At 42.3% G+C, this 26,795-nt stretch overlaps 1 protein-coding gene, 1 non-coding gene and 1 pseudogene across 2 annotated transcripts in view; 2 read left to right on the plus strand and 1 right to left on the minus strand.

Moving 5' to 3' along the window:
• Positions 1-26,795, plus strand: part of SMYD4 (SET and MYND domain containing 4) — a 46,152-nt gene that overhangs the window by 10,348 nt on the left and 9,009 nt on the right. The window contains exons 3-5 of the mRNA XM_013005738.2: positions 11,666-11,810; positions 18,408-18,497; positions 20,239-21,382. Of these exons, the coding sequence (XP_012861192.1) occupies positions 11,666-11,810; positions 18,408-18,497; positions 20,239-21,382 (1,379 nt within the window). The remainder of the gene's footprint in view (positions 1-11,665; positions 11,811-18,407; positions 18,498-20,238; positions 21,383-26,795) is intronic.
• LOC123522729 lies at positions 228-1,734 on the minus strand (annotated as a pseudogene).
• Positions 25,948-26,139, plus strand: LOC115872992. Its single transcript, XR_004048174.1, has one exon. It is a non-coding gene; the product is annotated as a U2 spliceosomal RNA (small nuclear RNA).

Consider the following 26,795-nt stretch of genomic DNA (forward strand, 5'->3'; position numbering starts at 1 on the left):
CTTGTTGAAAGCTTTTTTTTTTTTTTTTTTTTTAAAAAAAAACAAACTTCAAGATTTTTGTAACTTTTTTTTTCAACAGAAAAAACAACACACTCCTGGGGGCTGGGGGTGTGGGGAGAGGGGGTGGGGTACAACAGCACCTGGGTGAGCAGGCCTGCCAAGGTCACTGGGCCCGCCGTGCCCCTCGGAGGGAGGGCTACTGGCCGAGGCTCGGCCCAGCTGGGCCGCTATAGGTCCAAGTCATGAAAGTCCTCCAGCTCGTTATGAAACAAGTCCCACTCATCTTCCGAGTGAGCTCATGTCCCCACCTGCGGCCAGAAGCATAAGCAACATCTCGCCCAGCTCAAAGGTGACCACCTCCTCTTCGTCGAGGTCAAAGGGGTCGCCGGTGCCCTCTCGCTCCTCAGTGAGCTCCCAGAAGTGGCTCCTGCGTTGGGCCCGGCCTCTGCTGGAGGCTCTTCTGTCTCTGGGGCTCCTCTCTACGGCCATCGGGGTAGGCATGCTTGTAAAAAACAGTGCCTCCAAACGGGCAGCTCCCATGTCCTTCATCAAAATACCCGCACGCCTTGTCGCTCATCGCCTGCTTGTATTTCTGAATAAGTTTCTGCTTCTCTTCTTTCTCCTCCACCCAGCACTCACTGGGAATGACAGTCAGAAGTGATGCGGCACTCGGGGCAGGACTTGATCTTGCTCTCGGACTGCTTGGCGCTCCTCCACTTGTGGATGCACTTGAGACAGTAGGTGTGGCTGCAGTTGGACAGGATCCCAAAGCGCCGCTCGCTGGGCTTGGCCTTCTCGTAGACCACCTCCATGCAGACACCACACACCATGTCCTTGCTGTGCTGGACGGCAAAGGAGAGCTCCATGTCCTTCTCGTGGGCCTCGATGCACGATCTGACGTGTTGTGAGCACTGGGCAGCGTCCATGGGGGGCAGCACCTGCAGCCCACACAGGTCACACAAGTCCACGTGGAGGTACCCACAGTTCTCCCGGTGGAGGCACTTGCCCCCCGTGGCGTAGGGGCACAGCTGCTTTTTGGTATCCACAGGCTGCTCTTTCTCCAATTGCTCCGTGGTCACTGAGCCCTGTGGGGAGGCTTCAGGGCAGGCCGGGGCAGTCCGGCCACAATAGGGCTGTCCAGGGACAAACTCCACAGCACTCCCCAGTCCTCTGCACCTGCCCCGACAGCAGCAAAGTTTGGTCTTCTTGACTCCACTTCACCTTCACCGACACTCATCTCGGCAAGTGGTCCAACTCCAGGTGGGAGGCCGGCAGACCGGGGATTGAAAGCTTCACAGCCCGATCTACCGAGGCCGCTTCTTCCTGCTTCAGGGGCTTGCTGTGTTCATACCTGCAACAGTCGCCGTAAATGCAGTACCCTCGCTGGAAGTACTTGCACAGGACCCCGTAGGGGCTGTCGGAGAGGTCGTGTGAGTAGTGACAGTTATCGCCTTCCTTACAAAATGAAGTACCTGCAAAGGTGGCCTGTTTGGTCCAGCTGCCACCTTCCCCGCTCAGGCCTGCAGTGGGGACAGGGGTGGGGGAGGCCGCTGCTGCCGCTCCTGCTCCAGATGTTGTCGTGTTGAAAGCTCTTTACCAATGTATGTTCTCTGGTCTAGCTAGATTTGTAAGGTAGAACTGGGTCATGGTAGTGGCGGGGAGGAAGCATTCTGTAGCTAGAGGAATGATGTATGTTTCATCAGTGCTATACTTACTGCACCTTGGTCGAATCATCCCTTCCTTATAATCCTTCTGTGGGGGGATATCCAATTGTCTACAGATGGGCTTTGGATCTCCCCTCCAACCCCCCTTGTTTGCATCGATAGAGTTGCTTGTGACATTCACGTTTTTGAAAGAAGAAAACCACTTGTACACGAGTTTTTCCCATAGCAGTGTCCTTGTAAGCTATGTTCAACATCACAGCAGTTTCTGTGGCATTTTCCCAAGAAGGAAACAAAATTTCACAGCTGAACACTGTTCTCTTAAATCGGCCACCACAAAAACAATGTTCAAGCAAAACTGCTTTCATGAAAAAAATTCAGTGTGACCAGAGAGAACCTTCCCAGGTGACGCCACTGAGTGCACTAACTCAGATGGAGTTGCTTGATGCTCACGTAGCAGAGAAAAATGCATAGTACAAAAGCTCCACCCAGCAGAGCTTTTTTCTGTGTTTTGGGGTGGTATCTCATATAATCCAGCTTCTCTGATGATTTGCTCAGCATACAGATTGAATATGTATGATGAGAGGAATACAACCCTGACACACGCCTTTCCTGATTTTTATTTATTTTATCTTAATCATTTTACTGGGGGCTCTTGTAACAATCCAGACATCAATTGAATCAAGCACATATGTTGCCCTCATCATTTCCAAAACATTTTCTTTCTGCTTGAGCCCTAGATATCAGCTCCTCTTTTTTCCCTTCTTCCCCCACCCTCCCACTCTTGGGAACCCTTGATAATTTATAAGTTATTTTTATTTTCATCTTTTATACCATCTGCTGTCTGCCCTGGTGATGGTGGTAGTGGTGGAGATCATCGATCATTGGGATTGGTTCCCCTTTCTCCCTCTTCTCCCCCTATCTTCCCCCTACCTTCTTGGTGTCACTACTCTCATTAATTGGTCCCAAGGGTATCTGTCCTGGATTCTATGTGTCGAGAGCTCTTATTTGTACCAGTGTACATGCTCTGGTCTAGCCAGATTTGTAAGGTAGAACTGGGGTCATGATAGTGGGGCTGAGGTGGGGGAAGCATTAAAGAACTAGAGGAATGTTGTATGTTTCATTGGTGCTATACTGCACCCTGTTGGCTCGTCCCTTCCTTGTGACCCATCTGTGAGGGAATGTCCAACTGTCTACATATGGGCGTTGGGTCTCCATTCCAACCCCCCTTATTCACATCAAAATGGTTGGTTGTTTTGGGTCTTCTGATACCTGATCTCGTTGACACCTCATGATCACACGGGGTGGTATGCTTCTTCCATTTGGGCTTTGTTGCTTCCCTGCTAGATGGCCACTTGTTTAATGTCAAGCCTTTAAGACCCCAGACGCTGTATCTTTTTTTTTTTTAATTGGGGGCTCGTACAACTCTTATCACAATCCATACATGCATCCATTGTCTCAAGCACATTTGTACATATGTTGCCATCATCATTTTAAAAACATTTTCTTTCTACTTGAGCTCTTGGTATCAGCTCCTCATTTTTTCCCTCCCTTATAAACCCTTGATAATTTATAAATTAGTATTATTTTTCAAGTCTTGAACAGTCTGATGTCTCCCTTTACCCCCTTGTCTGTTGTCCTTCCCCCTGGGACTGGGTTATAGGTAAGTCATTGTGATCGGTTAATGCTATATCTTGTAATAGACAGGCACCATCAGCTTTCTTCACATTAGCTTATGCACCCATTTTGTCTTCAACAATCGCGTTGGGGAAGGTGAGCATCATAGAATGCCAGGTTATTAGAACAAAGTGTTCTTGCATTGTAGGAGGAATTGAGTAGCGGCCCAATGTCCGTCTGCTACCTTAATACTTAACCTATAAATATATGTATATAGACCTATATCCCTGTTGTTATATATTATGTATTTACATATGTACATGCCTATGTTTATACCTCTATAAATGTCTTTTGCCTCCTAGTTCTCTCCTCTAATTCCTTTTCGTACTTCTGTCCCACTATGATGTTCAACCTTCATTTGACTCTCTGTATTTCTCTCGACTACACCTTTCCTGATTTTTAAACCATGTAGTATTCCCTTGTTCTAGTTGCACAACTGCCTCTTGATCCATGTACAAGTTCCGAATGAGCACAATGAAGTGTTCTGGAATTCCAATTCTTCTCAACGTTATCCACAGTTTATTAGGGTCAATGTAGTCAAATACATTTGCGTAGTTGATGAAACACAAGTAAACATCTTTCTGGTATTCTCTGCTTTGAGCCAAAATCTGACATCAGCAATGATATTCCTTGTTCCACGTCCTCTTCTGAATCCGCCTTGGACTTCTGGCAGTTCCCTGTCAATGTATTGCTGCAACTGTTGTCGGGCAATCTGAAGCAAAGTTTTACTTGCATGCGCTATCAGTGATACTGTGTTGCAGTTGAGCGTTCTGTTGAGTCAGTTTTCTTTGGAATGGGCATAAATACGGATCTTTTCCAGTCCGTTGACCAAGGAGCTCTTTTCCCCATTTCTTGGCATAAACAAGTGAGTGCCTCCAGCGCCTCAGCTTTCTGAGACATTCCATTGAGGATTCCATCGGTTCCCAGAACCTTTCTTTTGACTAACGCGTTCAGTGCAGTCTGGATTTCTCCCTTCGGCCCCATCGGTTCTTCCTGCTCATATGCTACCTCCTGACATGGTAGAATGTTAACTCAGTGTTATGTATGTATATAGCGAAATATTATATACGTATATGTTTTAGCTACTGATTTGTCTGAATCAGAATCCAGGTAAGATTTATATATTGTGATTGGTTGCTGTCTTTTAAACTTTTAACTATGGATTTCACACCCACACACTCTTTCATTGTTTCCTGTTAATTTGTTGGTGAAGTCAGGTCATTTGTCATACCGAGTTTCCTGTCTAGATTTTGCTGATTATGTGCCTGTGTTATTATTCGACTTAAAGCTCTGTGGCCTGTATTTCATATGGATTGATCTAGACACGTGATCTGTTCAATTGCTAGTAGTACTACTTAATAGTGGTGGTGTGTATTTCCATCAAGAGGCCCATGTCTAACTGATTTCCCTTTTACATTCTTAGCCATTGATAATCAATGCTTAAATCTATTTATTCATTAGAGACTGTAAAACAGTGGCATCCTACTACTCCTTTTTTATTTATTAGATAAGTATTTCAACAAAGATAAATGGTACTAGCTTTCTTTGTGCCGTGAACTATGAATCATACAGGAAATGCAGGACTGTTTCTTTCATTTACGTACAAGCATTCAAAAGGAATCGATTTCTAAGCATCCTCCAAAGCTGGCCAGTGAATAGAGACTTTTTAAAATATTGTTGTATGCTCGTGATCCTAGATATAGGCATTTGATGTATTTTATTCCATTGACATTACTGCTCTTAATACACAGATTTGGTCATTGGTATCCTTTTAAAGTTGGCTCCCAAATGTTTTCAGTGAGACCCTATATCCTTTGAAGGATCCCTGGTGGCACAGTGTATGTGTTATTAGGCTGCTAACTGAAAAGTCAATGGTTTGAAACCAGAGCCACTCTGTAGGAAAAGATGAGGCAATCTGATTCAGTAAAGATCTACAGCCTCAGAAACCCTATGGAGTGGTCCTACTCAGTCTGTAGGGTAGCATGAGTTGGATCAGAGATAGGTTTGGTTTTTGAGATGATCTCTGAGAGCTGCGTGGCTTTCTGAGCAGCCTTTTCTCTAAAGAGATCATTCCTACCCAAAGCCCATCTGCTGGTAATTGGACATTCCCTTACAGAAGGGAAACACAGAAGGGATGACTCATCCAGGGCGCTGTATAGCACCGACAGAACACACATTTCTCTAGCGCAGTGGTTCCCAACCTTCCTAATGCTGCAACCCTGTAATTCAGTTCCTCGTGTGGTGGTGACCCCCAACCAGAAAATTATTTCCGTTGCTACTTCATAACTCAAATGTTGCTACTGTTATGAATCATAATATAAATATCTGATATGCGGGATGTCTTTTCATTGTTCCAAATTGAACATAATTAAACATAATTAAAGCATAGTGATTAATCACAGAATAGTATGCAATTATATATTGTGAAATATTTGTTTTCCGATGGTCTTAGGTGACCCCTGTGAAAGGGTTGTTCGACCCCCAAAGGGGTCGCAACCCACAGGTTGAGAACTGTTGCTCTAGTTTTCTAATGCTTCCTCCCCACACTATCATGGCCCCAGTTTGAACTCTCAAATCCAGCTAGACTGGTGTATGTACGTACATTCAGTGGCACAGATAAGAGCTCTCGACACATGGAATCACAGCCAAATGAGCAAAACAGTAATAGGAGTAACAATTCCATGAGGGTATGGGAAGGGGGGTGGGCCGATAGCAATGATGGATGAATAACCCCTCTTGAGGGGGATGAATAACAGAACTGTGGGTGAAGGGATACATCGGATGGTATGAGATATGAAAAAATATAATTTATTTTGGGTTCACAAGGGTAGTAGGGTGGGGGAGGGAGGGAATAAAGAGGAGCTGATATCAAGGGGTTCAAGTAGAAAGAAAATGTTTCGAAAATGATGGCAGCATCTGTACAAGTTGACTTGATATAATTGATTTATGGATTGTTATAATATCTGTAAGAGTCCCCAATAAAATGATCAATTAAAAAAGAGAGAAATCATTTCTTTTTCTATCCCATAGAATTATGCTCTGCAATATTCTAGCATTTGTATTTTCTGGACCAGGACTTCTAACGTGTTTGTGCCTTATTAATAGGCCATGTTCTCAATTTAGTGCATTGTAGTCTTCATCTTTTTCCCTAATGAGAGAATGGAAAATCTCAGTGTGCTTTGCATAGTGTCCAGTGCCAAGGGGATGTGCTAGAGAAGATAGGAGATGTGATGAGCTCAGGGCTAAGAATAGGGCACTTGGTCTTTTGTTCCCTGGAACATATTGATATTCTGGTATATGGTAAACAACTTGACCATCCCTGAATAGCTTGGTTAATTTTTTTTAATCATTTATTGTGGGCTTGTACAACTCTTACCACAATCCATAAATCCATCCATTGTGTCAAGCACATTTATACATAGGTTGCCATCATCATTTTCAAAACATTTTCTTTCTACTTGAGCCCTTGGTATCAGCTCATTTTTTCCCTCTCCCATCCTCCCTCATGAACCCTTGATAATTTATTAATTTTTTTTCATGTCTTACACTGACCGATGTCTTCCTTCACCCACTTTTCTGGCGTCGTCCACCTGGTTAATTTTTAAATGATGTAACTTGAAGTTAGTTGTGAAGCAAGATGTAAGAGAATATTTACAACATAAGGATTTGAATCTCTCAACAGTGTATCACAATGTTTTTTTAAAAGAATATTAGTAATGAGTTATTTTTCAAGTTTATAATAATTGGTGCTAAAGGTGATTATTAGGAGAAAGCAAAGAAATAAAATGAAAAATATAGAAACATGTTCAAGTTCAGGTGCTACATCTGGAAGTATAAATAGCAGTGTTGAAGAAAACATTGACTCTGAAGTGAGTTCAGGAAAGAAGGAAAGATATGTGAGACTCGAATGAAGATTGTTTAAAATATGATTTTAATAAATATGTGAAAGCTAACAAAAATGACAAACCTCAAGGATTACATGTAATGATATCCTTGAAAATAAAATGATAAAACCTGCAAAATTACAAGGAACTTGGAAAAACAGAATGCTGAATTTGTTGATAAGCTCAAGGTTTTTCCAAGAAAGATAAAAATGACAAGCTATTAGCAACACTTCTTAGTTCTCTGGCAATTGGAAAATACTATAACTGTAATTAATTTGTATATCCTATGATAAGAGAAGATGCTTACCACAGCTGATATAAAAAAATACTTCAAGCTGTACAGGAATACTGTGTGTGATTTTTAAATGAAAAATCTGATAAAAATTAGTCTCTTAATTATAACACAACTTACGAGGGGGCTTCAAAAATGGATGGGGAAAGCCTATGGTCTTTTTTTTATTAATAGATCATCTGATTGGGGGCTCTTACAGCTCTTAAAACAATTCATATAGCAATTGTAACAAACACATTTGTACATTTGTTGCCATCATCATTTTCAAAACAGTTTCTTTCTACTTGAGCCCTTGGTATCAGCTCCACTTTTTTCTTTCCTTCCTCCCCCTGAGCCTGTGGTCTTTTCATTCCATTTTTTCATGAAACTTTCTGAAACCTCTTGTTGCCTGATGTGTGGACTATTATGGGTCATGCAGAAAGAAAACATAGTAAGTGATTATATTCTCACGTACAAGGTTGAGAAGACCTCAAAGACGAGCCTCTGTACTTTTGAATACGAAGGTGAGTCAGAAAGTATTACTGCAAACTCAGAGAAACCCTTCTGAAACAGGCATGTCAAAATGTGAAGCGACTGCTTCTGGGCCTGTCCCCCACTGGTCTGTCTGTGTGCTTCTGAGTACAGTGTTCCACTTCTCACGCCCGCTCTTTGACTCTGCACACCACATCGAAGTGGCAGCCCTGGAAGCCTGGATGGATTCAAATCAGATGCAGTTTACATGTTCTTTGAGTTCTGGGACTGAAAAGGGGCAAGAACAGGAGGACAGCGTGCCTAAAGATTCTAAATTCCTCTGGTTGGGGCAAACAAAGCTTCCACTTGCTCTATCTATCATGACCTCTTTATGTTCTCCAACATGTTGTCACTACGGAAGAGAACATTATTAGCATAGACCGTGGAAATCAAGTAAAATTGGAAAAGTTGTTCCTTCTCACTTGCTCAGATCTGTAATCCTAAGATTCCAGATTGGGGTGGGAGAGGGGGATAGACATAAAAAAGGATAAAACATCTCTTTGTTTTTCAAAATGCGGAGGAAGTTCTTGAGTTAAACGTAGTGCTTAAAGAAGACGAGTCAGGGTAGCTTCTTGACGGTTGCTGGGGTGTAGGGTGCAGCCAACAGCCGCTCGAACCACAGCACTGAGCACGGCCCAGACGAAGTCCTTGCTGTGGTTGAATCCACTGGGGCAGCGGTGTTTTTATGTTTTGTTTGATTATCTGATTGTGCTTTCGGTGAAAGTTAACACAGGAAATTCCTTTCCCATTCAGCAGCTTGACCATGAAGTGTTTGTTCCATGACATAGGTACATTCTTAGAGACAGACACACACACAAGTCTGAGGAGAGGGGCAGTGGTCTGTGCCAGTCAGAAAGGGAACTTGGGGAATGTGTGGATCTGGAATCTACTGGACCTGTACTTCATAGGAATTGGCTGTGTACTGACTCTTATATTTGAAGTTATTTGAAAGCAAATTTTAAAAAAACCCTTTGTAGAGAATCTACAGCGTTAACTTTTTATTTCCTATTTGAATCAAGAGATGTTTAAGAGAATGTTCAGTTTTTATTGGTTTTTCAAAAATGTTTATATTCAAATTTTACTGTATTATAGACAAAGACTAGACTACTTTATATTATTTCTCCCTGTTGGGAAAAAGATATATTCTCTATTGCCTGTGTGTGTGTATTCGTATATTTGCATATTAAATAGACTTTATTAACTTATATAGCTTGTTTGTATATTTTGTAACTTTTTAATTTGAAATAATTTTAGATTGACAGGAAAGTTGTAGGAAAAAAGGACAAAGAATTCCTTCATACTCTTATCCCAGACTCCCCAATTGTTAATGTTTTACTTCATTTACTTAAAAGGTTTTTTCTCATCTTCACTTTCTTCTACTTTTTCTCTCTCATGCTCACACACATACATTTTTCTGATGCATTTAAAAATAATATGTACTTATTTTGGCCTGCTTGATCTGCCGTAGGCTAATAGAGGAAGTTACAGATTCCTGTACTTGCTGTGCTTCATTTCTCCTTTCTTTTTTTTTTTTTTATTTCTCCTTTCATGTTGCAGGTTTTGCTTTCTGCATTTTGATGATGCATAAAATCATGGCTGGCACAGCCTCTTTGTGTATTAAACATCCCTTTGTTTCATTTCATACCTTTCACTCTAAAATTAACCTTAAATGATTGTACTGTGTCCTTTACAGTGGTATAAGAAGCAGGGACTCACGGGCTATCTTGTCAGCTGCATCAGAAATTTCAGGAAAGGCTTTATTACACGCCAGTGGTTTTTAGGTGCTCTGAGTCTCAGAACCTGTATTCATTCTTAGTCATTTTTGAAGACTCCGCCCAGAAGGTTTTGTTGGTTTTTAAGGGCTTTTGTTTAAGTGACTTGTATCTATTGATATTTACTGTTTACTTTTCTAGAAGTAAAATTGAATATTTAAATTGTACATACTAACTCACTTAAGAACAGTAATAAACCCACTGTGTAATAACATATCTTAGCATAAAAATCTAAAACACAAGGAGAAGTGAAAATGACATTGTTTTACACATTCACAGCTTCTTTAATTCGTGGTTTAGAGCGCATTTGGTGTTCATATCTGCATTTGGATTCAATCTGTTGCAGTGTTGTTTGGGTCCAAGCAGATGAATAAAGCCTAGCTTCACACAGAGAAGTAGTGAAAAAGGAAAGAGTATATGTAACCCTCTCATAAAAGCGAGGATATTCTTGGTGATATAATACCAAAACTCAACAAGGGGTAGTTTCATAAAGGTTGATGGATAGATGGAAACCGCATCAATGAAATTGAAAACTCGGGCATATGAAAGCCCGTTGGTTAGTCTTGCTTTTTGAATGGATCATTGAACTGTGTGTAATTATTCTCGGTTTTTGGATACCCTGGGAAGGGCTTGGTGATTCCCCGAAATCCTCCAACCACACTTGGAGAACTGCAAATCACATAGCTGCATCTGACTACACCCAGATGTGTCTGTGAACCCATGATTTGAAGCCAAACCATATGCCAGGAGTGTTACGTCGTACCTGACAGTAAATAGAGTAAGCACCTACCTTTCTGTACCAGTATGGTGCTAGGCTCAGGGACGGACTCAAAAGAACCTCTGTGGAAATGAAGATCGGCTGTGTGAGACTGAATTGAACTATCTCCTTCTGTCAGACTTTATAGGCTGATTGGAAGGATAGAACCTCCGAGATGTACAGTCGAGCAGCAGTTGACTTAAACTGTGGTTTGCAGACTCTACCTGCAATTGGCTAGAGTTCTGAAAAGGAAAAGTTAGTCGTGCATATGAACAGTGGAAAACGACTAGGAGTACAGCCTGAAAAGAGGATTTAAATAACAAAATAGAAACCTGAAAGAGGACATTTATTAAAAAACAGAAGTAGTAATGAAGATGGTATTTTCCTGAGAAACTTCAAGAACTACTAGCTCCAAGAGTGACTATGGGAATGGTAGAAGAATGAATTTCCAGGGCTGTGTTACAAGTCTCGAAAACTAGAAGGAAGAGTCTAATCTCATTGTGGTGGAAAATAAAGATCCACTGTTATCTCACTAGTTTTTTTTTAATCTTTTTATTGGGGCACTAGCTTCTTATAAATAAGAATCATCTGACTAGTTGATTTAGATTTTACTTATGTCTTAAATGCTGTGTTCTCAGATACCCAGAATTCTAGGATACCTCCTGGGGTCTTCCCACTCATGTGTACTGATGGGACCTTGTTCCTCAACTCAGAGGAGAGTAATTGATTATCTTTTATCTTTAGACATTCACTTAGTAGTATTAACCCAGTTCAAGTGGTAATTCTTGGTGGAAAGTCTCTGTGGATTGTCATACTCCGTACCAAAGCTCCTTTATAATGTGTGATCCACAGGATGGTTCACTGACCAATAATTGTTAGAGAAAGAGGGGAAAAATGATAACTTTGTCCTTTTGATAGAAATTCCAATCTCTTAAGATCACAGATTCCCCCCCTCCAGTCACATTACATTATACATAAAACTCCTACCGCCTGAGACCTAGTGCTTTCCAGGCACATGCTTCTGTTTCATGTGTTTTCCTTAGGGAGGGGGTATGCCTGACATGAAAATGTGTGATGATGTCAGCCCTCTTGTCTGTTCTTTCTTCCTGAAGGCCTGAGGACGAGCTGTTTTTACAAAGACTTTCTAGAGGTCTCTTGGTGGGAAAGGACCCCAAAGCTTCCATTTTCTACAAAGAAGAAGGAAATAAAAAATTTCAGGAGAAGGACTATATGGGAGCAGCTGTGTTGTACACTAAGGTAAGACACTCCAGACCCAGCAGGAGGAGCCGCCTCAACAATTTAATAATGTTTACTTCTTTAGAAGATTGAGCCAGATTGCTGAATTTACAGCCAGTGGTAGTAGCTCTATCTGCGATTTGTGATTTGGATTTGAAGAAGGAAACATGGTAGATTTCTGTTGTTGGCATGTTCTGAAACAAGGGGTGGTTTGCATCATGCCTACTCACTTATGGTCTGTCTTGTTATTTGATCTTCATACTTACAACAGTAAAAATCCATCCAATTCTTGCACATTGATGATGTACATAAAGCTGTTGTGATGGTTAAGCAAGCATGATTTTGGTGAGTAGACAGTTGTTTAAGGGGATGATTTGGCAGTCCTGTAACGATGTGGTCATCCTCCATTTTTAGAGGATGCTAGTTTTTGCATAACAACCTGGTCTTTAAACCTAGGTCCTGTAACGATGTGGTCATCCTCCATTTTTAGAGGATGCTAGTTTTTGCATAACAACCTGGTCTTTAAACCTAGCCGCCAATAAGTGAAGTGTGTGTATATACCCTGAATGCTATCAAGACACTCGCTTCTATTCTCTTCCTATATCCTGCAACCACTTGGAGCAGTCAAGTCTATTGGACCCATGTGGGGGAAGGGCCAACTCCCCCCGCCCCACTAATCACGAGTTCCATAGGCACAATTGTCCGGTTGTGATATATAAATATTAAAGTCATCGAGAGCATGAGAGATAGAAATCATGGAGTCAGACACATTTCATGGTAGCATGCTCACCTCAGCCCCACTTGGTGGTCCACTGTGGAGAGGGGGAGGAGAAGGAGGACAAGGGGAAAGGGAACAGGAGCGAGGACGGCAGAGGAGAGGGGGAACCAACAAGAGGCCAAGGGAGGAGCCTGAGAGAGCTCTTTATTGCTAAACCAGGCCTGTATACCTTTTGGGGGAGTGCAAGCCCATTAATTACAGGTGAAGACATATATCACAGGAAGGGGTTGCATTATGGGTTATACAGCAATGAGAGGGGGACAATCTAGGGATATACACGCAATAGGAAGAGAAGGGATTGGGGGTATACAAGTGACAAGATGGGCGGATCCCAGATTCAGGATGGAATGCCTAACTTTGGATGTCACTGAGCCGGTTTGACCTGTTCTCTGGATCTCCATAGAAACCATTATCCATAGGATGTAAACCCCAAGCTAATGGTCACAAGCCTTTAGGGAGAAGTAGTCCATTGTCCTTAACAGCAGGGAGCAGGCCCTACCTTCTGGGAGGTAAGTTTACAATCATTTACCATTAGCTGCAAGCAGTGTCCTAAGTCTAATATATTTGGGGGAGACCAACTTGGGAGAAATCTTTGTTTCCCACAGACCCACCTCTGCCTCCTTCTTGGCTGTCAGTTCTCACTGGGTTGTCTGAATGGCTGCAGGAGGCTGTTAGTTTGATAGTCCTGATTTAGAAAACTGCCAGACCTTCCTTAGTCATTGTCCACCATCCAACTGGACTCCAGATGGAAATTCAAGTGCTCTACTAGTTTGAGTGGCAGCCAGCAGGTGTTTCTTGTATGGCAATGATTTAGTCAGCACCAAGCTAAGTTTCGGGGAGAATCCATGGCTTTTAATAAATTGTTACTGCTATTGACCTACTTCCCTCGTAGGAACTAGAACTAGATCCCCTGAGAGTCTGCATCGCATAACTTTTATAAATTTAATTTATTTAATAGTTTGTTTTTAACAATTTCATTGACATATACAAGTTACATATCATATATTTCAATAGTTCGATTACATTCAGAAGACTTGTGCAACCATTACTACAATCAATTCCAGGACATTTCTTCTTGCTGGTACTCATTTGTTTAGCTCCCCATTCCCTGCCAACCTCCCCTGTCATGTCCCTTGAATCTATTGGTCCAGGTGTTGTCAATATAGGTTTACTTAATCTGGTTTTCATATAGAAAAAAATTAAACAAAATAAAAATAGAATACAAGCAAACAGCCCAACAACAATGAAACCTAGAAAACTCAATCGATAAACAAAGCAAAAAATATTAAAAACTGGAACAGTTATACATTGGGTCAAGAGGCGGGGGTCACTGACAAGGTGTAACATTTTGACGTGACTATAATTGCAGTAATGCACTCTGCAGTGTACTCTGTCTGGTGCCTTCCACAACTTTTTTTTTTTAATCATTTTATTGGGGCGCATACAATTCATCACAGTACATAGATCAATTGTGTAAGGTACACCTATACATTTGTTGCCCTCATCATTCCCAAAATTTGCTTTCCTCTTGGGTTCCCGGAATCAGCTCATTTTCCTTGTTTTCCCCTCCCCCTCCCTTCCCACTCCCCCATGAACCCTAATGATTTATAAATTATTATTATATCTTGTGTTACACTGCCTGCCTTCCACAACTTTTAAGAGGCTTCTATGAACTTGAAGGAAGAGTGTACCAAACCCTTATGATTTCATACATTTTAAAAAAATAATTAAGTGGACATTTGAACGTTACCCTGAAAAAAAATTTTTTAATTAAATTAAATTTAAAAGAAAGAAAAGAAAGGTACCCTGACTTGGAGTCTTGAATAGGACTGTGCTTAATTAAAGTTTGAAAATAGTGTGCCAGAAACAATCAAGGCCTACAACAGTAGCTTGTATTGCTATAAAGCCCTGCTTTGTAGCGGTCCAGCAAAGCATTTGGCTAAATAATGTTAGCTTTCGTGATTGCTGAAGGATTAAAAGGCATCAGATGTAATGAGCCAGTGATGAATGGCTTCTTGGTAGTTCCTTTTCAGAGCTAATCTTTTAGACTTTATGCGATTATGGTACTTTTGCAATTTTATATTAGGCTATTTTTTTCCTTTTAAAAAACATTTGTTGTTTTGGTCTGGTTGTAAAAGTAATATATTTTTTACATTGCAAAATGTAGAGAAGCCGAAAGAGCCAAAGTGATCTCATAACCAGTGATAGACAGTGTTAACATTTTTGCCTCTATCCATCCAGTCTGATTTTTTCCTCTGGAAATAGGTTTCTCTTTTACAAAAGTGGGAGAATGCTGCACTTACTATTTTTCAACCTGCTTTTCTCCCCCTGAACAATTTATTGTGATCATTTCCTCATGTTATTAAGTTTTCTACCAGAACATGAATTTTTACTACTGGCTTAATGTTTCGTTAAACACAGACTGTACTTGATTTTACCATCTGATGTTGGCAAAAAGAGGACCATGGTGGTGCGGTGGTTAAAGCACTCAGCTGGTAACTGGAAGGCTGGCGGTTCAGACCCAGCAGCCACCCCATGAAAGAAAGCTGTGGCAGTCTGCTTCCAGAAAGACGCCAGCCATGGAGTCCCTGTGTGGCAGCAGGCTTGCTTTGAGTCCACTCAGCAGCGATGAGCTTGAGTTTGGAGGTGTTTAGAGCGCTGGAAATCGTCTGGTATCTTAATGCTGCAGGGCTGCCTTTCTCCATAGCCTTTCTCCTCTTCAGATAAATTCTTAGAGGGACAATTGTGAGTCAAAGGGAAAGTATCTTTTAAGGCCTTAGGTACTTGATGTTGACTTGTTCTCCAGAATAGAACTAGTTAGCAGCCCTTCCAGCAGGCTATGGGAATGTTAGTTTTTCTTCATATCCTAAGCAAATGCTAGTTACTAATGGTTATATAGGTGGTGGTAGTAGTAGTAGTGTATCTCTCCTGTTCCTAAGCCACCTCGTTTCACTTCCCCACTGTTACCTGCTTCCTTCCAGTATCTTCTCAAGACCACAAACTCATTTTACACAATTGATATCATGGTGCAAAGTTGTGTATTTGGAATGCTTTTTTTCCCCCTTAACAATAATTTTGAAGACCATTCCACATCCGTACATAAAGAGCATCTTCATTCCTTTTTATGACCGCATTTCATTATATGGATATATTATATTTCATTATATGGATATATTATAACTTATTTTACCCAATGTCTTACTGATTCACATATAGGAAATGCCCTGTCTTTTGCTATGTCAAACAACTCTGTCATGAGAGACGTAGGACATATGTCTTTTGCACATCTCTTCTGTATAAATGATCGCATCTATGAAACAAATTTCCAGAAGAGGAGTTGCTGAGTCCGTAAGCATATGTATTCATAATTTCGATATACATAATGCCGAGTTGCCCTCCTTAATCATAGGTCCAATGTACACTCTGATCAGCAACGTGACTCTGCCCATTATCACACTGTCCAACTCAGTGGGGCAAATTTCGTTTTCACGATCACCAATCTAAAAGGGAAAAATGGTGTCTCGGTGGAATTGTAATTGGCATTTAGTTGGTTAGGAGTGAAGTTGAGCACTTTCCCATATGCGTAAGAGCCATGTGTATTTCCCCCTGGAACTGTTTGTTCATGGGATTTGCTGCTTTTCCTGCTGGATGACTGGTTGTCATCTTAGTGATAGGTAGGCCCTTGTGACAGTAGAGAAACTAGCCCTTTGCCTGTGGTAAGAGTTGGCAAGTATTTTTTCCAGTTCATTCTTTGTCTTTTGATATTACTTTTACTGGGTTTTGCTCTGAAGTAATTTTTAAATTTTTATCTGGGTCCATTTATTGACCCTTTTTCTTAGGACTTCCGTGTTCTGTGTCGCACTGAGAGTCCTGCATCCAGCATGGCTTTATCGTTGTTGTTAGTGCCGTCCAGTCGGTCTGACTCCCAGCGAGCCCGTGTACAACAGAACCAAACACCTCCCAGCCCCGCGCCAGCCTCACAGCAGTTCTTACGTGTGAGCTCACTGGGTCAGTCCAGCTGGTCAAGGGCCACCCTCTTTCATGCCGCTCCTACCAAGCATGAGTTCCTTCTCCAAGGCCTGGTCTCTTCCGACATGCTCCAAGTATGTGAGACAAAGTCTTGCCATCCTTGCCTCTAAAAAGCAATTTGGTTGTACTTCTTCCAAGAGAGATTTGTCCACAGAAGCCGGGGATCACAAGATGGAATTTTGCAAGACCAATGACTTCATCATCACAGATATCTTTTCTAACAACACAAACAGTGACAATACACATGGGCTTCTCCAGATGGACCACACAGAAATCAAATTAACTCCAACTGTGGGGAAAAAATTATAGAGAAGCCCAATATCAGCAGCTAAAAACAGGCCCGGGGCTGACTATAGAACAGACTCAATTGCTCGTATTTAAGTTTAGGTTGAAGCTGAAGGAAATTAAAATAAGTCCACAAGAGCCGAACTATGACCTTGATTATATCCCACCTGTGACTTTCAAGAACATCAGAAGAACAGATCTGATGCATGGAGCTCTAATGACAGAACACCTGCCGCGCTGTGGGAGGACATCAAGACCATCACACCGGAGAAAGCAAGAGTCAGTAAAAAGACGGTAAAGAAGGAAAGGGTCAAAGTGGATGTCGGAAGAGAAGTGGATTACAGGACGGATGAGCCCTATAGGACCAGTGGTGTGAGTGGCAAAACAGGGAGGGTAAAGGGAGAATGGGTAGGAAAGAGGGAACCAATTACATGGAACTGTGTGTGACCTCCTCCCTGGGGGACAGACAATCGAAAAGTGGATGAAGGGAGACGTCGGACAGGGCAAGATATGACAAAAGACCCATTTATAAACTATCAAGGGCTCATGCGGGAGGGGGGAGCGGGGAGGGAGGGGAAAAATGAGGACCTAATGTCGGGGGTTTAAATGGAGAGAAAATGTTTTGAGAAACGATGTACAAATGCGCTTTACACAATTGATGTGTGTATGGATTGGGATAACAGTTGTATGAGCCCCTAATAAAATGTTAAAAAAAAAAGAAGTGGATTAGAAGAGACAACTTTACACTGGTCCTATAGTTTCTTCTAGTGCTCAAATATTTTCAGTGATAACATTAAGATTTTGATCCATTTGTAGAATGTCCTAATGAAGGGTTTATGGCAAAAAGAGCCAGCTTAATTTTTTCTCAGTGGCTACTTGTCTCCATACTTCATTAAATAATCCCCATCTCTTCGTCAGTGTGGTTTTACTTAGGGCTATCGTTCATCCTTGCTGAGAATAGACAAAATGTATCTCTTTTGTGCTACAGTTTTCATATCTTTGGCTACTGATATCTTACACATTTGCTTTTTACACACAGATTCATGGTGTTTCTTCTATTGTGAATTCTTATTTGCCCCTTTGCCCTTTGTCAGATGCAGGATGAGACTTGCACATATTGGCCTCCATTTTTCATTCGCCTGCAGAATTGCTTATGGCATCCAGATGCCTTTTCTTCAGAGTGCTCTGGATATTTATTTCCTCACAGGTGTGATCTAAGGCAGTTAGGAAAGGAGCTAAAGCAGTGGTTCTCAACCTTCCTAATGCCGCGACCCTCTCATACAGTTCCTCATGTTGTGGTGACCCGCAACCATAACATTATTTTCGTTGCTACTTCATCACTGTCATTTTGCTACTGTTATGAATCGGGTGACCCCTGTGAAAGGATTGTTCGGCCCCCAAAGGGGTCGCGACCCACAGGTTGAAAACCACTGAGTTAACGCATAAAGCAGCTCAGTCACTGTCCCAGTAATCCCCTACTACCTGAAAAGGTGCTGGACACCTTTAACGTGTTCATTGTTTTCCAGGGAGTGTCACACGCAGCACCCAACACTGAGGACATCTCCCTGTGTTACGCCAATCGCTCTGTGACCCTTTTCCACCTGGGTCACTATGAAGTGAGTATTCCTATGCCTGGTGGTGTTAGAGAGAATCTATAGGGGGGTTATCTGAATACTAGGCCCCAGAGTTTCATCTCTGCTGCCACATTTGAACACTGAAATCCGCCCCTTTTGGAGGCAGTTGGATTGGAAAGTATGTTTGAGCAATGTAACTGCTACTCCAGAAACGCTACAAGTATATGGCGTTAGCAAACAACTTTATCCTCTCACAGCGTATGAACTGGAAGTCTGAATCAGGACTCCGCCTCTAGAGGCAAGCTGTGTCTCTGTCAGCTCGGCAAAAAGAGGTCCTTTCTCCTTTCAGCTTCTTTGGGCCCAGTGATCTTGGAGATCTTACTGTGTATCAGTCTTCTCTTGGGTCCAGGAGATTCTCAGCCAAAGAGCATGTTCCCTTTGCTTGCTTCTCTCTCCTTTTACCTCTTGCTAGATACAAATTGCAACTCAAGGCAGAGTGGGACTTCAGTACTTGATTCAAGGTGAGACTTGGGGTATGACTTCTAAGAAGGCCTTGACTCAAGATATACGCCCTATCTTATCCTGCTTCGTTAGCATGTACAATGGCTAGGAATTGCAACACCTGTCACAAATGGAGAAGAGTTACACCAGATCACAACGTGGACAACAGTCACACAGTCCTGGGAATCATGACCTAGGAAAGGTGGCACCTACTTTGAAGGGGACCCAATTCAGTCTATGATGCCCACTCAGCGTTTCCACTCAATGTTTCTGATTTATTTTACCTGTCACAGGTGATCATTCAGAGTGGTGGTAGAGTTATAGTACATTCCATAGAGACATGGGCCATATCCACTAGACAGCAGTTCTCAGTGTCAGGATCAGTTGTGAGCTATGTTGCTAACGTAGTAATAGTCCCAGCTTCCAGATGTTCCCAACCTATTTGTTTTTCCTTTTAATCAAGTAGAGCGTGTTTAAGACTCTCCCTGTAATATATAGCTCCCCTGCAGTGTGCTCTTTTGAGAGGGAAGTAAACTCCGCTGAGATGTCTGCATGACCCTGAAGGGGCGGCACCTTCTCTGAGTGCCTTTTTCTCATCCTCCTCGTTGTACCGTTGCTTAAACCAGGCGTGGCCACAGGCAGAGTTATGTTTCAAGAGGGCAGCTGAAGCCTCCGTTGGGTTATTGGTAATAGAGAGGTTAAAGGACTGGCTCAGAGACATTGCTGTGTCACATCTGTTTTGAAACCTCATAGAAACTCACTTTCCACCAATGGTCTAAGGACTGTTTGAACAGCCACGTTCACACTTACTGTCCTTAGGACTGCTGAGGACAGGACAACCTTGAGCCTCTTTTAATCTCCCTGTACTTGTTATGTGCCATCGAGTTGGCTCCGAGCTGCACACCAGAACAAAGCGCTGCACGCACCACCTTCACAACCGATCCTACGCCCCAGCCCATCAATACGTGCTGTGTTACTTGCTTAACAGCTAATACGAGGCAGAGTTTAACTCCAAAGTCTACTCTCTTGTCATCGTACTGTAATTCTACCTGTAAGACTATTTTCTCCTTGAAAATGAAATTTTTGCAAGACCATTTTCTCAGGTATTAATCACTCATAAGATCACAGGGGTAGAACATGACTTCAAGAACTAAGCACGTGGTTATAGTTGCTCTGTTTTTAATCCTCTTTCCCTTTCCTGTAAATGTTTTTAAAGGATTTTTTCAGTCTTCATTGCAGAGTAGGGCCCACGGGTCATTTGGAGGTATCCTTTCTGTTACAGACATGTCTCGAAGACATCATCAGAGCACAGAGGCATGGGTACCCAGAGAGATTGCAACCCAAGATGATGTTCCGGAAGGCAGAGTGCCTGGTGGCCCTGGGGAGGCTGCAGGAAGCACACCAGACCATCAGTAATCTTGAAAATATTTTCAGTGCCAAACCAACACTAGCAGTTTCCCACTCTCAGATTCTACAAAGAAAACTGCCTCATCTAAAAACAAAGCTAGCAGGAAGGGGGAATCTCTCAGAAACCTTCCCAGCATCTCTCACCAAAGCTTTGAAGGATATGGACCTAAAGGAAGAGAATGAGCAAATTCCCGGTGTATCGTCCTCTGTCACCTTATGTGCAGACCCTTTGAAAGGCCGCTATCTGATTGCCACAAAGGATATTCTCCCAGGAGAGCTCCTGGTGAAGGAGGATGCTTTTGTGAGTGCCCTTAGCCCGGGAGAAATGTCACAGCTTCACCCTGGCCCAGAGAGCAAGTGGGACACCAAAGTTACCCACAGGGATCTCCACTGCCACCAGTGTCTGAAGCACACTTTGGCCATGGTTCCCTGTGATGAGTGCAGCTACGCCAAGTATTGCAGCCAGGAGTGCCGACAGCAGGCGTGGGAGCTCTACCACAGTGTGGAGTGTCCCCAGGGGGCGCTGCTGCTCACACTGGGGATCTTCTGCCAAGTCGCCCTTAGAGCAACTCTTTTAGCTAGGTTTGAAAATGTTGAGGAAATCTTACGGAAGCTTGGTCGTGAGATCCGGAACAAGGACGTCTGTCTGCCAGAAAGCAAGAATTATGGCAGGGAGGAGAATGAGGAAAATGATCAAAGAGTTGAGACCCCAATTCCCGGATGTGACATTCATGGGAAATATGAGAAAAATTACAGCACTGTCTTCAGCCTTTTGCCCCATACTGAAAACCATAGCCCAGAGCACAAGTTCCTCTGTGCTCTGAGCATAGCTGCACTGTGCAAGCGGCTAGAAGCAGCCAGACCCTGGGCCCTCGTACCAGGTCAGAAGGCCTCCCCGGCAAAGGCAGCAGCAGCTCCTGGGTTGCCTGCAGAGGTGAACGTTTGGGGAGTGCTGATGCTGCGGCACGTGTTGCAGCTCCAGTGCAATGCCCAGGCCATAACCACCATACAGCAGACAGGTAAGAGGGAAACTTCTTTTCTACCCTGGAATAGTCTTCTTTTTTTAAAAAATCGTTTTATTGGGGGGCTCTTACAAATCTCATGACAATCCATCATTCTATTGTATCAAGCACACTTGTACATAGGTTGCCATCATCATTTCCAAAACATTTTCTTTCTACTTGAGCCCTTGGTATCAGCTCCTCTTTTTACCTGACCCTCCCACCCTCGTGAATCCTTGATCAATTATATATTGTTGTTGTTTTGTGTCTGACACTGCCCATTGTCTCCCTTCACCCACATTTCTGTTATTCGTCCCCTTAGGGCGTAGGGTGCATATCCAATGTAACTGACATTTAAAGATGACAAACTATACAAAAACAGCTTTCAAATCCTTTCCCATATAAATGAATGCCTGTTGCTTCTTTGCTTTATGCCACCTCACCTTAGGAAAGGTTTCCTAGGAATGCTCTCCTTTCAGATAGTGGGGTCGGGGTGAGCGGAAGGAAGCAATACTGGCTACATTGGTCATGGGTGGGGATTGGAGACAGGCTGTATCTATAAGTTTCTAGCATTGTTATGTATAATATATTCCCATTTCTGTGTGGTTTCCCAAGTATATACATAAAGTACATAAAATGCTAGAAGCAAAGATACCAAAATCTAAGCAGGATGAATTCTGAAAGTAGAAATAGGAGTTCTTGCTTTGCGCTTTTCTGGGTTGGTTTGTTTTGCTTTCTTTTTAAGTAAAAACGCTTATTCCCATACTGATAACATCATGCTAGTAATATTTTAAATGGCTTGTATTTCCCATCCTTCTAGGGAAAACATTTGGGAAAAAAAAACTTCACAAATCAAGAGAGAAAAAAATTTCTGGAAATGAGTCTATAGTAGTAGATAATCTAGGGGGCTTCAAAAAAATGTGTAGAGAAATTATTTTTTTCATCACAAATGTCTTGAACCCCTCTCATAAGTGAGCCCTGATGGCATACTGGGTTACATGTCGGACTACTAGCTAGAAGGTCAGCAGTTGGAACCCTCAGTGGCTCTGTGGAGATTTATAGTCTTGGGGACCCGCAGGGGCAGTTCCACTCTGCCCTGACGGGTCATTATGAGTCCGAGTGGACTCGATGGCGGTGAGTTTGTTCATTTTTCATAGATGAGCTAAATGTTCCTGTTACGAATGTCCTTTGGAATGACTCAAAAGAGGTAAAACTTCAATTATAGTCTGTTTACAATCACAGCATCTATAACAAAATAACCCAGAAAGTGTCTGACAAGATATATGATGTGATCATAAGCAAATCAGAATATTATTATTTTTTTATTTCTTTTAAACATTTTTAATCATTTTATTGGGAGCTCTTACAGATATCATAACATTCCATAGTTCAATCATATCAAGCAGTGTTGTACAATTGCTACCACAATCAGTTTCAAAACATTTTCTTTCTTCTTAAACTCCTTGATATCGGCTCCCCTTTATCCTCTCCCCCCAACCACCCCCAATGCTAGTATTAATATGAAACCTTAGAATCCAAGGTAAGATACTTAGTAATACGAACAAGGCATTTTATTTTTATAAAGCAATCTCTCTACATTGAAATTCACCATACACTTAGTAGCTGCAGAAGCATAGAGATTGTGTCTGTAAACAATAAGCGTTAAATGTACAACTGGCAAACACTTTGTGGTCGTGGGAAGTTTTAACGTGCCTTTGGATTTTCTCACATATATTAAAAATTAGGGTTTAGGACCCAAGATAGCATCATAAGCTAGAGATCTAGTAGATACCTATGTATCCAAGCTTGTATCCTATAGAGCAGAGGTCAGCAAGCTTTTTTCTGTACAGGCACAGACAGTAAATTTTTTTTTTTGACAGTAAGTATTTTAGATGGCGCAGGCCCACGCTCTCTCGCCTCTACCTGCAGTGGTGGGATGCAGACAGCCGCAACAATCCACCAACACGTGAGCCTGGCAGGCTCCAGTACGTCATCTGTGGACACTGAAAGTTGAATTCTTTACCAGTTTTCATAGGTTTGAAATGTCCTTTCTGGGGTTTCTTCCAGCCACTTGAAAATGTGAAAACCATTTTTAACCTCTGGACTATACGAAAACACAGGCATCAGGCAGGATTTGGCCCAGCCACCAGCTCGAGTCGGCCAGTTCCTGGAAGAGACATAAATCTGGCAACTCTAATTAAGAAACCAATTTGGAAAATAACAGACTTCAAATTAGGAATATTGAATAAAATGCAATGACTGGTATAAATTCATTTGTACATTTGAAGAAAGTATCTCATATAATTGTAGACTATTGAATTTGAGAATATTAAGTGGGCGGCATTTTAGAAAATATAAATTGCCTAACTTGCCCCAGAAGACGACAAACACTTCCAGAAAACCAATAGTTGTGGAGGAAATTTTTAAACTTAACAAGACATTTCCATAAAACACGTAGGATTCATTTTCTGTTTTACATGTGAGTTCTTTAAAATTTTCAAGACACAGATCATTTCTGAACTTCATAAATTGTTCCAGAATGTGGGAAAAATGAGTACTTTCCTACTTACTTTAGCCGTGGATAAAAGCCACACGTGAAGCTCACGTGACTAAAGATGTCAAGCTCTAGAATGAATCACCACCAGGTCACATCCAGATCAGTACAGTAATAGTATTGTATGACCAAGCGGGGTTTCCCCCAGGAACGCAGGGCTGTTTTGGATTTAGAGGAGTACAAAACAAGGCTTGAATGGATGCGGACGCATGCCACGTCCTTAGGTCGGAAGACTGAAAATGTAGAACTGTGGAAGTGACAGGAGGTGACTTTTAAGTTTTAAGCCTTGAGACAGTGTGGCCTCTTTAATCACCCTCTTGGAATTCTGCTGTGGCCATCTGGCCAAGCCCAGCCTAGGGTCCTTGTGGCTGAAGGACCATGTGGAGAGAGCCCCAGCCAGCCGCGTGGGGAGACCGTGTTGGGCCCACCCAGCCCCAGGGAGGATCTAGACGGACGAATGCTGTGTGAGAACCTAAATTCGGAGGCCCTGCAGCTGGAGCCCTAACTTCAGTCAGGAGCCCTATCGTTAGTCTTGACACTTAATTCAGACTCCATTTTTAAATTCTTTACATTACTTCTCTACTGCTTAGTGACCTTTAAACACTCGTAACTAGTGAAGTGTTTTTCTCTGTGGTTAGGCACAGATGTGGAAAGAGTTTACTCTTGAAGACCCTTGACAGAAATTTCCTGAGCACACAGATACCAGAAACGTGTGTATCTAAGGGGGCTGTTTTGCCATCTCGTGACTTTGGGAAAAGACGTCTTATGACAGCCCTACTCCATCCACCCCGAGAGCACATGCTTTTGTAATCCCTACCCCGTACGCCCATCCTGGTGAAAGCCTTCCTTGAGAGGGCTTACCCCTCCAACCTAATGGTTGCAAGCTGAAGTGCCTCATTGAATCCCATGGGCATGTGAGTAGCTGCTGTGCCTCGGACTCCTTGGTTTCCCTTCTGGGATCCACGCAGCGCCCTAGTTTAAATAGCATCCAGCCTCAATGGCCCTCTCTTCTTTACTGTAGAGTGCAGGCCAGGCTGGCGGGAAAGCCACTCAGCTGAGCCCGGCCAGAACGACTGCTCCACAGACGTATGAGCTAATAGAAGGGCGGTTATCTTAGCCCACCCCTCAAACTCACAGACAAAATGTGAATGACAAGTAAGGAACATTTTACAGCTCTTAAACTCAGCTTTCAGAGATAGTTCTAACTGGGGAAAAAACGAGCTGATGCCAGGGCCTTAGGTGGAGAGCAAATGTTTTGAGAATGATGAGGGCAATGAATGTACAAATGTGCTTTACACAATTGATGTGTGTATGGATTGTGATAAGAGTTGTATGACCCCTAACTTAAAAAAAAGAAAAAATAGTTCTAAGTGTTCTAAAACTAGGTTGTGATGATGGTTATAGAGCTGTGAATATTTGTTTCTAATCATTGAATTGTACACACAAAATGGGTAAATCTTAGATTATCTCAAAGTTATTAAAAATATACGTAAACAAACACATTGTCAACACAGTAGTAAAAATAACCAGTAAAATACATGTCTAACCTCTCTTTAGTGATTACAAGATGCCGGCGTTTTTTGTCTCTCACACTGGCACAGGTCTGTGTCTGTTTATAATACTCATTACAAGCTGGGATGTGAAAATAGAGCCACTTCATACCTGCGCTTTCGTGTGCAACCTTTTAGGGAGCAGAATAATGCGCCAAAGGGCTTTCCCATGGACTTCTCCCCTCTTGTCCCCCTTCCTTGAATGTATCCTTTGAACCCGAGGGTTCCATTTCCAGACCTGTATTCTCAAGGGCTCATTAGGGGCTTGCATAGTGCAATAAAAGCTGCTCACCCCAGTGTCACCATAATGAAAAACTGGAAATAACCTGAATGTTCAACAGCAAAGGATTAGATCTGGAATAATCCCGGGAGGGGAAGGCAGTCATTGCAAAGGCATGGTACAGAAATGTTCAGGATATATGCTGAGTGAAAAGCCAAAGTGTGCTTTGTTTCTAATTAAGTTAAAAATTCCATATAGAATCGCTTCTCGGCCTTTTGGCTAAGATCAAGTGTAGTATCTGTTCTTATCAGTTTAATATCTGATACGTCCTCTTATCTGAGGACAACATATTAAATGTATTTTTGCATGTAGGAGTTGGACTAGAAGCTTGCTCCATCCACTCCACGCATCAGCCTGGTATTGCAGTACTTCCAGGAATGGTGCAGCCCCTTAAGGGCTTTCTATTTAAAAAAGAAAAAATTCCATATAGTTATAATATATACATATATGTGTGCACGGAAGTCTGTAAGAAAATACACCAAAATGCCCGAAGCTGATATTATTACAGATGACTGCTCTCTTCTCTGTTACTTTCTGCTTTTGAAGGTTTGTCTGTCATGAATACCTCTTCATGTGTTTTTTACAAGAATAGAAGTAATCCAACCACTGGGGACATTTTTAAGGTACTTGGTACATATTGCGAAATTGCCCTCCAAGAGGGCGGCGCCCAGTTACACACCCTCTGGCAAGGATCACTTTCATTTTCAAATGCAGTCTAATTTTGTTTTAGTCTGCTCATGTTTCTAATCTTGTTATATCCCTTTTTATTATTTCTTTGGGCTTCCAACACCTCCCAATTTAGTGTTCTCATTGAATTTCATTAGCAGCTGTTTCATTAGTAGCACAAAAGAAGGATTAAAGCATTACATGGGATAGAGTTTGACAAAAACCTATTAAGATGTGTGTTATTACTTTCGCGTAAGTTCCATTTAGTCAGAGCGCCTCAGAATATTCTCTCTAGTACTTACCTGCAGGGGTGCAACTGGCCGTTGATGGCATCCTCGGCTTGGCTGTGTGGTTCCAGCTCTGCGGGGTGGGCTCCGTGGG

This window comes from Echinops telfairi, unplaced genomic scaffold (genome assembly GCF_000313985.2).
Source record: "Echinops telfairi isolate 266 unplaced genomic scaffold, ASM31398v2 ScPeMD7_7458;HRSCAF=8496, whole genome shotgun sequence".
Taxonomy (NCBI): domain Eukaryota; kingdom Metazoa; phylum Chordata; class Mammalia; order Afrosoricida; family Tenrecidae; genus Echinops; species Echinops telfairi.